The following is a 15,168-nucleotide window of genomic DNA, read 5'->3' on the forward strand; positions in this document are numbered from 1 at the left end:
AACTCAGTAGGTGTTATGTGCAACATGTCAGGGGTTGCAAGTTTGATCCCCGGACAAGGGAAATGTTATGGACAGACTGTAGCTCCACAGTGTCAAATACTATTGTGTTTTTTTCTGGTGGAGAAGTTGTCAGATACTTGTGGAGAACAAGTGTAGATTAAGTTGTTCTTTGCATATAAATTTTACTGAGTTCGTTATAGTCCAGTTTCACTTTAAATCATTTTGATCTGAAGTGTGGGTTAAGAAAAAAAATGGGCGATTCTGAGGTCATTGGTTCTTTAGATCGGTGGGCTCCTTATACATATTTTTTTGCAGTTATATAGGTGTTTGCCTTTTCACCACTTCCACCATGGTATATAAATATGTACCTTTAAAGTGGACAGTTTCCAAGCGATTTGCAATAAAGCTGTATATACCAATGAAACCAAGAACTTGAGTTAAAGTCTTTATTTTTTTTATATATTAAAAGATGGGGCGGTAAACAGTCATCAGATGCCAGTTTTAGAAAAAAAAAATTAGATATATTTGTCTTACAATACAATCTCACTAAACATTCTGCGTTTGGGTTTCTAGAGTTTGATAATTTAATATAAACTTTTCTCATTATTGGTTGTCTGTCACCAAGTTACATGTTGATTACCTAAAAAAATTCTCCATGTCTCACACATTGACAGAATCACCTTACTTCAAAGTATTGTCTTATTCTAACTTATTTCCTGGGAGATTGTCAAATCTGTGTAAGTTAAGGTGATTATGCACATTTTTGTTCCGAAGTTAGGTGATTATGCATATTCATATTAAAAAATTAGGGTTATTACATATGTTGGTATTTAAAAGTTAAGGCATAACATTGCATTAACTTATGCAGTTGAATTTAAAATGCATATTGTCTGCAATAACATACACAAAATTGTATTAGATAGAAAGGAACTAGTCTGTGTATTCATAAAAAAGAAGTATTTTTAAAGAATAATTGTCTCAGTTGAAATATTGATGTATAAAACAACCCCAGAATATGTGACAGAAACGTCATCGTAATGAAAACTTACTTAATCATTTACTGAACAAGATGAAGAAAAAGTTTCAATTTAATCAGCATCATTGATAATTTTGAGTGTATTTGTTTAGGGGTTGGGGGATCATTTTCCAAAATTTTCGAAATGCTGAAGAAAAAAGTTCCGTAGTTATGGAGTTTAAATTTGAACAACTGCAAGCACCTGTACCATTTCTGCAAGCTTGTGATTTGTAGGTTGTCTCCCTTTGATCATAGCTAAGAAAATGTTTGATTAATCTGAGTCATGTCGTTTGGAACATGTTTCGGCTGTAGGCAAAGTAAAAAAATTTTGCACATTGCCAAGAGGACATTTATAAGATTCCTTTTTGTATGAACTGATTGGCAAAGTTTGTCTTTAAATAACAAACAGAGGTTTGTCCATCTCAGTCATTTACTTATTGTTAAACCAGTATTTTCATTTTCTTTTCCCAGTTCATAAGGCAAATGAGATTTTTCATTGTCTTGCTTCTTATTGTATTTCTTTAAGGGTCTGCTTGACCATAAGGCCATTACTGTACCAATGGGTGTGAAACTTCTGCCTTATATTGCCAAGTATTTTCAACATTATCTGACAGACACTGACTTCAACTTGTCCCTGCAAGTTCATTGTCTTCATTTAATGTCTGTATATTAGATTTCGGCTTAAGTCAGTGCTTGGAGTCATACGGGGAGTTGCAAATATTTTATTACCTGTCATGAACAGACTCGGTCAAACTGCTGTTATTTTGCTGCTTCCAAAAGATCTTCTTGTAGATTTGATTCTATAGTACTTAAATACAGACTAAAGACTTTGTTTTAAGTTTAATACATTTCACATTTTATCCACTACTGCAGAAGTGCCCATATTCCATAACAAATAAAAATTATCAGTTTGTTACACTTTAGAAAATTGTAATAGACCAGAAAATTTGAGGTCAACCAAATCAGTAGTTTGGCTTTCCTTTGTGACTTTTAACCTTTGTTGGCAAGTGGGCATAGCCTTATTTCTAACACTGTTTTGATTTATGAGATTGACCGAGGTATACCTTTTCCAGTTTTCCACAGGAAAATTTAATTTCTTGTTTTATACAGAATGAGTTATAAGTTTTCGAGAACTTTCAAAATAGAAATAACTATATTATGCATGATGAAGTATGAAATGAACAAACACACACATCAAAATATCTTAAACTTTTCAAGGGAAAACAATCAGTTAATCAATATTGGTACACTTTGCCAACAATTGCAAATTCTCTTTCGGTTATTCGGTTAAAATATGATTTCTACAGACGTAGGATGATAGTTTGGTATTGGACAATACCTGCCAAAGTGTAAGATAGAGAACTCTTATATGATAATTTGTAAATGTAATAAAATATTTGAAGTCAAGTAGGGGAGAACTTAGCCTTAAATGAAATCTTGGATAAATGTGGTGCCTGTGGTCAAAAACTTGGTCACTAGGTCAAATCATAGAAAAACCATGTAAACACACCAGAAGCAACATTTTTAACCTGATCTACATAAAATGTAATTAGAACATTTGTCTTGATACAACCTAGGTCAGTTTTAAAAACTGGTTCATTTTTGGTGAAAAACTAGGTCACTAGGTCAGATCATACAATCAAAGCCTTATGACTGCTGGAGGTGTGCATTTTGTTTGATGTATGCCTCAATGACATTTGTAAACAGCTGGGGCGAAGCAGCAAATATTGTCTATTTAAAGATGTCAAGTCACTTGTACAAAATGCAACTTTATAAAACATATCAGAATACAAATTCTATTTCGAGAACTACAAATAAGCAATATTTTGCATACAAATTAAAAAAAATTCACAGTGAAATATAGTCATTCACTTTATGAATATCTCAGTATTATTAATATAAATCTGTAACACTCTATTTGTAACAAGACAAATGCCAAATAGGTGTATGGGAAACAAAATACACATGTACCTAAAATCTAAGATTTATTTGACATTGTGTGATGATCAGGAATTAACATTATCTAAATGGTCAGCTGGAATGCAGTGATGTAACCATGGGCTGGACTGCCTTAGCACTTGGGGCCTCCAGGCTGAGTGGTTAAAGTCGCGAACTTCCAATCAATTGAACCTCATCGGTGGGAGTTTGAGCTTTGCTTAGGGCATTGAATTATTCATGTTAGGAAGCCATCCAGGCGGCTTATGGAAAGTCAGTGGTTCTACCCAGGTGCCGGCTTAAGATCAAATAATGCAGAGAGGGGCACCTTAGGTCTTCCTCCACCGTCAAAAGTTGATATCTGTCATTGTGTCGGTGTGACGCAAAACCCACCAAGACAAACAAACAAACCTTATCACCAGATAAGACTAAATAGACAGTGTGAATAGATACTGGCTAAATTAGGGCTTCTTTATCATTGACAGATCTATTGTGATGTTCATAAATGGAACTGTTTTGTGTAGCATTCGTGCATCTTTTTGATGTTATTAGAATAAAATAAAAAGATTCTGTGACTGTATACCTCTGGTATCAGGTAAACCTGCCACAAGAAAAAACCTTGTTCACACTACAGAGGCCACTTTTCGATATGATCTTCATGAAACCGGGCCTGAGTATTTCTGCTGTATACATTATTTGGTGAAAATTATTTAACATGTGCATCACATTTGCCAAAGAGGTCACTTTATCATTCTACACCTATACTGAAGTTTGAAATGCAACTTAAAAGCAGATTAAATCATGCCTGTAAACCTGAGGTATTTCAAATGCCACAAACTTAGCATAAGTACAAAGTTTACCAATTTTTGACAGGAATAAATAACTTTCTCCCAACTTGGCAAAACATACACCCATAAATGTCTGAGCGAGTAATTACACCCTGCTAAATCATAGCGGAAACGTCATTATGAAATCTACCAGAAATAAACAAATATTAGCGTAAAAGCAATTAACAATGTTATCAGAGAGTTTATTTATTTATTCAGATTATGTAAGTCAAGTGCAGTTATTTTTTTGCTTTCCACTTTTGAATATCAAAGGCTGGAACTGGGAGTTTTAATAATGTGTTCAGACATAAAAAATAGGTATGAACACTGTAAATTAGAATTTCCTTTTCTTGATGTGAATATGAAAGAGAAGTTAAAGAGGAGCATTAGACTAGTGAATTATAAATATAAATATAATGTACTTGTTAATTTTTCCCAAATAAAATAAAACAAAAATGTTATACAAACAATTTCTGCTAGTAGTTATACTGAACAAGTAAGCAGCAGGTAAAATGTCATGTGTTTTTGGTCCTTACTGTTCTCCACTTTGAATTAGCCCCCTTGGAAACTCTTCCTGCCTCAAGGGTCCAATATTAAACCAGTCAACAGCAAATGATTGGCTGGTTCTTAGCTCACTTTTGAAATTGACCAATGACAAGCTTACATTTAGAGACTGGTTTCCTGTTCTCTGTTTTGTAGCCATAGCCTTAATACAAGGAAACTTATGCAGGGTAACATGCATTTTTTTCTTCAGTTTTTGAGACGCTAAAAGATAAACTAAACTAAACATTTACTTTGTGTGGCCATATTTCAAACTGACTGACACTTGTTTATGCTATTAACATTCCTTCAGGAACATTGGTAACAGATGTTTATATGCCTCAGGAACAATAAAAACTGATGTTTGACATAATAAGTATTGTAATCCTCATCAGTGAGTGCAGATTTCAGAGAAATTCTGCCATGAAAAATATTTATTATATACATTTATAGACCTACATTAAAAACATGAAAGGGGATACAGGATTGGGGTTGGGGTGGGGGGTGCAACTAGGAGGGTCAGGGGGCATTGAAAATTTTGAAAACAGGGATCCATGTGGTGCATTCTGGGCATTCTGAGGTGCTTTATTTGGTATTGAAAAAGGACAGGTTTTGTGACAAAATCAACCCAAATAACATGCTAATTATAGTCCATGTTTTATGACTTGTCAGACTTATTCTTGCCAAAGTATCTCACAATTGAATTTCTTAGCCTGATTTCTGAGGATTTTTATGGGGAGGGGTTACCAAGGGCTTTTAACATAGAAATGGTAAAGAGCATAATAGAAGCTCATGCAAACTTTGTTGGATTTTTATTGTAAAGGCGTAGCGAGCAAAAAAAAATTTGTATTTTATATTTTCACTCAGAACAAAAGACAAATTACCTATGCGAGCATAGTGAACTAGAAAAAAATGCATATTTTATATTTTTCCACCCAGAACAAGAGATAATTATATATGCGAGCGTAGCGAGCGAGAAAAATACATATTTTGCACTTTTTTCACCCAGAACAAAAGACAAATAACCTATGCGCCCTCCCCCCCACTGCATCCGCCCTTTGGCTGATCTTGGTCTGCACTGGTCACAAAGGTAGAATCACTTGCCGCCAGCAGGCTAAAGGTTAAGAGTAAATGATTTAAAAAGGGTCTGTATTAATTTGATGAAACTATGTTATTTGATTTTATTTTATCCCATTATGATATTACTGTCACTTAATACAGTTTGAATTTTTTTTACAGTTAAAAGATTTTTCTCTATATTTCAGGACTTGGAGACACTGTCTCAGGAAATTGTAAGGCTCAGTAAGATGCCACACCAGGTTAGTGCTAACGTAATAAACACCGATAAACATTCCTCCAAACCATCACAAGACACTGCTAATAATTCTGATAATTCAGTGACAGATGGACTGACAGATGGACAGAATTCAGACAGCATAAAGTGTTCAACAGTAAATGGTGCTGTATCATGATACTCCACACAGTTTTTTCACATGAAGTAGCCGAGGACAGACATTCTGCGGGGAATATGAAGCTGCCATCAGCGCGAGGATATCGCCTGATAGATAACACTTATCGTCCACAATATGCCATATGTGATATAACATGATTTATTTTTAAACACTTTATTCAAAAAGCAGGAAAAAGATTAATGTCACATTTCTTTATTTTCAGAAGCTTTATTTTGTTGGAAATCAGTCAACGGGTGTTAAAATACTGTTTTACCAACTTCATTATGATTTTAAAGGTGAAAAACATCAAATGTTTAAGGTCAGAACAGCCTAACTTGGTATTTATTATTGATACCTATTTTTATGCCCCCAAAGGGAGGCATATAGTTTTTGAACCGTCTGTCGGTCCGTCCGCAATTTTCGTGTCCGGTCCATATCTTTGTCATCGATGGATGGATTTTCAAATAACTTGGCATGAATGTGTACCACAGTAAGACGACGTGCAGTGTGCAAGACCCAGGTCCTTAGCTCAAAGGTCAAGGTCACACTTAGACGTTAAAGGTCATTTTTCATGATAGTGCATTGATGGGCATGTCCGGTCCATATCTTTGTCATCGACGGATGGATTTTCAAATAACTTGGCATGAATGTGTACCACAGTAAGACGACGTGCAATGCACAAGACCCAGGTCCGTAGCTCAAAGGTCAAGGTCACACTTAGACGTTAAAGGATAGTGCATTGATGGGCGTGTCCGGTCCATATCTTTGTCATCGATGGATGGATTTTCAAATAACTTGGCATAAATGTGTACCACAGCAGTAAGACGACGTGTCATGCTCAAGACGCAGGTTCGTAGCTCAAAGGTCAAGGTCACAGATGTTAAAGGATAGTGCATTGATGGGTGTGTCCGGTCCATATCTTTGTCATCGACGGATGGATTTTCAAATAACTTGGCATGAATGTGTACCACAGTAAGACGACGTGTCACACGCAAGACCCAGGTCCGTAGTTCAAAGGTCAAGGTCACACTTAGACGTTAAAGATCATTTTTCATGATAGTGCATTGATGGGCATGTCCGGTCCATATCTTTGTCATTCATGCATGGATTTTAAAATAACTATGCATGAATGTGTGACACAGTAAGACGATGTGTCGCGCACAAGACCCAGCTCCGTAGGTCAAAGGTCCTAAACTCTTAACATCTGCCATAAGTATTCATTCAAAGTGCCATCGGGGGCATGTGTCATCCTTCGGAGACAGCTCTTGTTCATTTAAATGTTTTAAAGAAGCTATCAGTTTCAAGACATGATCACTCTGTTTCTGAAGTCATTCAATGTATAAAAATGTTTTTTCATTGGTTGTTTGGTAGAGCATATGTGTCATAATACATAATATTTATGTGCCAATACTTTCTGCCATGTCATGAAAATTCATTATATCTTTAAGGATATGTGACATATATTTTTTGAAAGTCACAGAAATTGTTCACAGTTTAAGAGGAAAAGTGTTTTCAGCTTAAAGCAAATGCATTCACAGTTTAAGAGGAAAGTGTTTTCAGCTTAAAGAAAATGCGTTCACAGTTTAAGAGGAAAAGTGTTTTCACAGACTTTTGCAACAGAACTTAATGCATCATTATGTAAACAGGTATTTTGCAAATTGTTCCTTGGTATATAAAGTAATGTGCATTTGTAACACCTAATATAATTATGAATTCAGGAATACATGTATTTATATAAAAAGGAAGGTTATACTTCTAAGAATTTTCCTCCATAGTAAGTGCTAAGAAGAATTGTGCAATATAGGAGTTGTAGATATCGTTACTTTAATGCAAAAAGTAAGTAAGTTGTTTATGTCAGTGCAGGTCTCCACTTTTTGTGCTTGGGTGATGAATTATGTAAAATTTTCTGAAGAAGTGAAAGGCATTAATAACCGTTAGTTTCCCCCAAAAATCACCATACACACATTTATTGCTTTTCTGGAGTTTCTCAGGTTTAAGTTAGTTTTTCTTTTTTTTTTTTTTTTTAAAGAATTCTGCATTTAAACTGAAAAACCTCTTTGTTCATTGCATCATTGTTAAATAAGAAATATTTTTAATAGCCGAGGTTAAGTGTTAGACAGGACCTATACATGGGTAGGTCACCTGTGGCAAGTAAACTGTGTGTTGTAACAATTGAAAATTAAACTGTAGTACTCATTTCAGAACTGTTTACATTATATGTCTGTACTGTTTGAACAACATTTGTACTATTGTATATGATTATGCCAATCTGCCATATTGTGATAACAGGAAGAAAAAAAAATTGTAACTGTTTTATATTCACTCAAACTTTCCCAGATCTGTTTATATTGGTGATATGTATGTAATGTATGTTGGAAGAGTTTAAGTCATTTGAAAAAAATACATTCCATTTAGGGGTGCTGTATAAATATGAAGGTGAACGTGAATGGGAGCAGTGGTTGAGACATAACACTGTATGACTAGGAAACCAAGGGTTGTGAGTTTGATCCCCGACTCCTTCAGTTGATATAGCATTACATCTGGCATGCTAGAAAACCAGGGAAGCTTCTTGAATGGAACAGTCTTCTGGATTACAAGTACAAATATAAATAAGCTCAGACACACACATGTTCAGGTGAAAAATTTGTACATCTCACAGAATTTCACATAAAATGTATGTTTGAGAACTAACAAATACTGGTAATATGCACTTGTAAGAATTGACACCGAAAATATTTTTGTTTGTTTGTCATTGCATATGGGACTTGTCTCCCCTTTTGGATCTTTTTTTACCAGGTTTTCCAAAAAAGTGGTTATTAGATGGAGGAATGTTGTTGGGCAGGTAGGTGGCATCAACTTATGGTTTCTGCTCAGTATCTTGAGTTAGGAGTGACCAATTGCAATGAAACTTGCTCAAGGTCAATGTTGCTATACATATAAAAAATGGTTTCTGCTCAATAACAACTTTAGTTTGCATAGATGTATTGAAATTAAACTTGTACTGTAGGTAGCTTATAGAAAAACCAAGGTTTGTATTGTATATGGGGTCAGTGGAGGCGAGTTAAAGGTCAACATAACTTAATCTGCATACTTAAAAATTCCACAGTGGTGCAGTAGCCTAGAGCCTTGGGTCAATGTTACCTTTTTTTGCTGTGAAACGAATGGGTTGCGGTTCAAATCCCAATCAGGGCCTACTTGTTTTTTAATTTGTGTGATAAAAAAACATTTTAATGTGACTGGTCAAGGTCATGGTCACAGTTACTAAAATTAGATTTTTTTTATAACATCATAAGGTTGTTTCAGGTTTATATCTTTTGTTGGAGTTTTCATGTATTTGCTGTCAAACTTGGTGTATAGCAAGCTTATCATGAAGAATTAGCTTTGGATGATATTTGGGGTCACTGTTACAAAAATAGGGAAATTGTTTCCACTCAATACCTTTAGTTTGGATACACCTATTTTCAGCAAACTTGGTGTGTTGATAGCTTTTATCAAAGACAGAGGTTTGGAATATATTTGGGGGGTCAGTCTGGGTAAGGTCACTGCTACTAAACTAGAAAATTGTTTCCATTGAATAACCCAATTAAACTGTATACTTTAAAAGTTCCACCATGAGGTAGTGGGCTAAAGCGTTGGTCTAGTGTGCCTTTTCTAATGTGAAATGAACATGTCAAGGTTCAAATCCTGGTCTTGGCCTTACTCTGCCATAGGGTCAAGGCCAAACATATGGCAGTGACAAATCTGTTGGTATATCTGTACTTCTGAATGGCATGATTGGATGCATTCAGATTATATATAACAGAACATGACCCTTTTTTTAAACATTACCTGTTAGCATGATGTTTGAAAACTTGGTTTTCATGGAATTTCAACATTTTTTGGTTGCTTTTGCTTTGCCAAAAATTCACTTTTTTTATAAGCTGATGCAAAGCACTGCTTTTACAAATTGCAAGTTTTAACAAAGTCTAGGACATCATTTTACACTAAATCTTTGGAGGAGCCAAGGTAACTGTCCATATTAAGAGCTCTGAGATATTTGAGTGAAACATATTGATGGATCATTAAAGATAATATTAGATGGGACCAACATTTTTGATTTTTAAATTAAAACAGAAGTGTGACTTAACAGAGTTGATAATACTGATATTGGACTGTTGGGTGTGTGATTTACAAGTTACTGATTAGCTGAACATTGCTTTGGGTTTTAAGGTGGTTGCACATGTTCCAGTTGCTTTGGTTTCAGGTACAATGTTACTGTTGTGACATTTATTACATGTTACTACTGTGAAAATTTCAGTGTTTCTGTTGCAACATTTACAGTGTTACATTATTTTCAAACAATCGAAATTGAAATGTAAAAGAGAGAAATTTAATCTGTATGCAAACTAATGTGGGTGTCACAACTGTTTTTTTTTAACAAAATGAGGTTTTTAGCTCAACTATACGAAGTATAAGGAGAGCTATCCTACTCGCCCCGGCGTCGGCATCGGCGTCTTTCCGCGTCCCCACCTTGGTTAAAGTTTTGGTGCACTTTCTCTTTTTTCAACTTATCTCTGTAATTACTTGATGGATTTGATTCAAACTTGAAATACTTATTCCTCATCATCATCCACATCATCTGACATAAGGGCCATAACTCTGGCACCAATATTTCATGAATTATCCCCCCTTTTCACTTAGATTTTCAGGTTAAAGTTTTGATGCACTTTCATTCTATCTCTGTTATTACTGAATGGATTTGATTCAAACTTAAAATAGTTGTTCAACATCATCACCCACATCATATGACACAAGGTGCATAACTCTGGCACCATTTTTTCATGAATTATTCCCCCTTTTTACTTAGAATTTCAGGTTAAAGTTTTGGTGCACTTTCACTCTATCTCTGTTATTACTGAATGGATTTGATTCAAACTTAAAATAGTTGTTCAGCATCATCACCCACATAATATGACACAAGATGCATAACTCTGGCACCATTTTTTCATGAATTATTCACCCTTTTTACTTCGAATTTCAGGTTAAAGTTTTGGTGCACTTTCACTCTATCTCTGTTATTACTGAATGGATTTGATTCAAACTTAAAATAATTGTTCAGCATCATCACCCACATAATATGACACAAGATGCCTAACTCTGGCACCATTTTTTCATGAATTATTCCCCCTTTTTACTTCGAATTTCAGATTAAAGTTTGGGTGCACTTTCACTCTATCTCTGTTATTACTGAATGGATCTGATTCAAACTTAAACAATTGTTCAACATCATTACCCTTATCATATGATGCAAGGTGCATAACTCTGGCACCAATCTTTTATTAATTATTCCCCCTTTTTACTTAGAATTTTAGGTTAAAGTTTTGATGCACTTTCACTCTATCTTTGTTATTACTGAATGGATTTGATTCAAACTTAAAACAGTAGTTCATCATCATCATCACCCACACTGTATGACACAAGCTGCATAACGCTGGTACCAATATTTAATGAATTATGCCCCTTTTTGCTTAGGATATACTTATATAGTGTTTTGATACATTTATCTTTACCTCTCTTATTACTTTAAGTTGATATTTTTGACATATACTCGGGCTATTGTGCAATATCTTCATCCACAATTGGAGTCATTAAACACTCCAGTGATAGCTCTAGTTTCCTCAGTTATGCCCAGTTTCACTATCCAGCATCGAAATAGTCGAGCACGCTGTCTCCTGTGACAGCTCTTGTTATTCTTATGAAACCAGTAGTAAAAGCATAGGGCAATATGTAAATTTTAAAGCTTTAAGATATTTATTTTAATGTTCACTGGCACACTATGAAGCTGTCATGGTAATTGAAATATATTTATTTCTCACTGTGGTCTTTAGTATTTATAAGATATATATGCTTACTGTTTGCAATATCTCCCTTACAAATTTGGTAGAAAGTCATTTGTTTGACTGTATATTGCAGTTTTTTGGGCAATATCTTTTGAAGGTTAAACAGGAGATGGTAAATTTTATCGAGAAAATGAACTTCACCTTTGCTCTTTTTAAATAAATCAAGATGGTTTATTTTAGAATTGGAAAAGACCCACTGATGAGGTTCTGCAAATGGGTTTATCTGTAGAATTTTTATTATAATATAACCAACGTTGACAGGTTTTGCTCAGTTTAAAAATTGATATGGACAGAAATTAATAAAAGTCATTTTATAGATCTTACAAATTGAATGATATGAGGTCTACATACCAATTTATGGTCCAATGTTTACAGCTGAAAACTAGGTCCCAAAATAACTTAAAACTTCCATATTCCTCACCAGATGGTAGGGGAGTGTCATCATTTTTAACCAAAGTATTATGAAATTTTATAATAGGACAGTTAGATCTGATTTTAATGAAATTAGGTGGGAGACTATCAGAATTTGATCATGCAAAGTTATTCTTATCTCTCCAAATCAATGAAAAATATCTATTAATAGTTTAATTTGAAGATGGTTACAATTTATTTTTTTCTGTAGTGTAGAAAAAATAATCCCAAGCGGATTTACTTGTCTTTAAAGTCCAGCTTCATCTAGAATGATACATAGAGCTCTGAATTTGGCTAACCATGTCAGGCTTCAGTCAAGTGGCATTATGTCAGCATGTCAGTCGATACTATCAGCTCTTTTGATGGAATAGAAACTATGAGGACACACCAGCATAATAATGTTGAAAATATATGACCTTACATAAATATGTGCTGTTGTAACTTACATCTCTCAAAAAAAGATATTCAAAGTGAAAAAATGGATTAATTAAATTACTTCTGATTATAGGAGAAACTTTATTTTTTCACCTTTTTTTATTGGGAGGCAGTTATTCTGTTTTGATATACATGAATAATTTTCAGGACATTTTTATCTGCACCTGCTTATACCTGGATTGGTTGATAACACCTAAAAAGATATATTTAGCATTTTTGTTTGGTAAAAGTCTTATCCCATTTCCTTGAACTGTCTGGGTAGGATAGAACAAATATGTTATAGATGGTCTTCATGGAAAAAATTCCTGAATTCAAAATCATGAATACATTATAAATGAGTGCAAAAATTCACAGTTTTTTTTTATGCTAGTTTTGTGGTAGTTTTAGTTATAGCAATGATAGGTCAGTTGTACTTGGTGCTATAGAAGTTAAAGCTTAAACGGATTCATACTGCATACAAATGGAACTATTTTAGCATTAATATTCTTTTAGGTGTTACTGTTTTAAGACTTTTAGCTGTTACTCTTGTTAGACGTGGCTGTTACTACTCTCTGAGTTTTATCTTTTACTACTTTCAAAATGTTTGGTTGTGACGGCAGACTATCTGCTATGACATCCTGTTGGTTTTCCTTTGCAAGTATGTTTCACTACTGTGTAAAGCCTTCTGTTTTGCCGTCACTCACAACATTGCATGCAATTTTGCTCAGTGCTTTTTTTTGCGCTTTTAGTAAAAATGACCTGATATACTTTCCCTTTGTCTCAGTATAGCTTTGCCAGAAACTTAGGTTCTTGAATTATTTACATATACTTTAAGTTCAAAAGCTGTAGCTACACATATATCCTAGAGATGATAAACAAATGGCTTTTAAGTAATTTTCCCTCAGATTATTTAAATCTGTAGACTAGACATTATTTAATCATTCTATTGATGGAATTTTTTACTGTTTATTCAGGTCTTGTCTTCCCAGATAGGACTTGACCAGGAAGCTTTTATTTCTGAGATATGTTTGATATCATAGTAACTGATTTTGTCACAATATAAGACAATTTGCTTCAACCAGTTGGTTAGATATTGAAGACTGATGTTTCAGGTACCCACCTTAGAAACTTTGCCTGGAGGGGCACCTGGGGTCTTTGTTATCTTTAAAGCTGGAGTGCCATATGATCTAAACTTTTGTCAGTGTGACTGTAAACCCAAGAACAAACTATTTTTTTAACCCTTTAATCTAGATGTGCATGTGGGGTAGCGTATGATCTACCGTATCTGCCAAAATGCTTTCATTTCAAAGATTTCTTGCCATGAATGACTGTTTTGATGTTGACCAGACTTTCCCTGAAACATCTGTCACAGATGATAACTTCAGTTTATTCCAAAATGTGACTGTTAGGCATAAAGAATGTATATTACATAGTTAAAAGTTACAAGAAGCTTGTGGACATTTTTTATTTAGTTTGTTATTGATGAAACCTAGACAGCATTTTCTTTAGTGGTCATTTATGGACATATCAAATGAAGTTTAAGACTAGATCATGTGGAAGTTACGATAGATGAAGGAAAATGTTTGGAAGATATTTTTTTGAATAGATTCTTTCACCTCTCACTTGACTAAAAATAATATCATTGCATCTTTAGTTTGTGAGATTGTTTAGAAAGAATTTGATTGTTTAATTTAAGTAACTGTATTGATTTCTTCCTGAAATTACAATTCCTATTTTCTGAAGATATTATATCAACTTATAAAAAGTACATTTAATCATGGATGAGGAAATTTATTTTCTAAATTACATAAATCCAGGCGAATAACCAGGAAGTTTTAATGATTTCAAATTTTGTTAGCAACTTTAGGTAATTTTCAGTATAATGTATTTTTGGTTTCATTTTAAGTTTTTTAACAGAATAATGTTTTATATAATATTTCAGTTATTGTTAATACTCATTTTGTTGTTGTTTTTAATTTGATGTTTTAGTCATTGTGTATATGTCTATTTAATGTTATTATTATTAAAGATATAAATGGTATTGGCTATCATTAATAAAATATGAATCTTGTGACTGCCGTTTGTTGTTTTAAATTGATGTTATAGTATGGATATATGTCTGTTGAAGTTGATGCCCATTTTTATAGGCCAGAACGGATGTATTATTTAAATTCACTGGTTGTCTTGTTCAGCAGTTTAGTTTGTGAACTGGATAATTTGTTACCCTTGATCTTCAGTGTTGCCAGTTATATTGCTGGTAGGCAGTGAATATGATTGATTGCGAGGTCATTAGGTCAAAGGTCAGGGTCACTGCGGCTATTTTTACATAAACATTTTCAACCAATTTTTTAATGCCCTGATCTATTAATCCTCAAATTTGGCAGGCACGTTGCCTCTGAACAGTCAATTGTCCCTACTGATATTTCTTTTAATGGGTCAAGGTCATGGCAACTTGGTATAAATCAGCTTTATACGTGCTTGATCTTCAATTGTCACATTGCCTACAGGCATTGAATAACCTTTATTGATGTAATAGGTAAAGGTCACAGATATATATGGCTATTTCAAAAAGCACATACATCATGGACGACTCTCGAATTTGAGGTTCAGTCAAAAGTTGTGATCACCGTCGTACTTAGTGGTAAGGCAATCACTGCACATCTGTTGACTACATTTATGAAGTAATAGGTTTTGTC

The 15,168-nt window shown here is 34.1% G+C and overlaps 1 protein-coding gene across 2 annotated transcripts in view; it reads left to right on the forward strand.

Annotated features, from left to right (window-relative positions):
- The window catches only part of LOC123530330 (GRIP1-associated protein 1-like), a 62,085-nt gene extending 47,542 nt beyond the window's left edge, over positions 1-14,543 (forward strand). For both annotated transcript variants that reach the window (XM_053521794.1, XM_053521795.1), the window contains one exon: positions 5,583-14,543. In XM_053521794.1, coding sequence (XP_053377769.1) covers positions 5,583-5,789 — 207 coding nt within the window. In that variant the 3' untranslated portion in view covers positions 5,790-14,543. The remainder of the gene's footprint in view (positions 1-5,582) is intronic.
- The last annotated feature ends 625 nt before the right edge of the window (positions 14,544-15,168 follow it).

Source organism: Mercenaria mercenaria, chromosome 13 (genome assembly GCF_021730395.1).
Source record: "Mercenaria mercenaria strain notata chromosome 13, MADL_Memer_1, whole genome shotgun sequence".
Taxonomy (NCBI): Eukaryota; Metazoa; Mollusca; class Bivalvia; order Venerida; family Veneridae; genus Mercenaria; species Mercenaria mercenaria.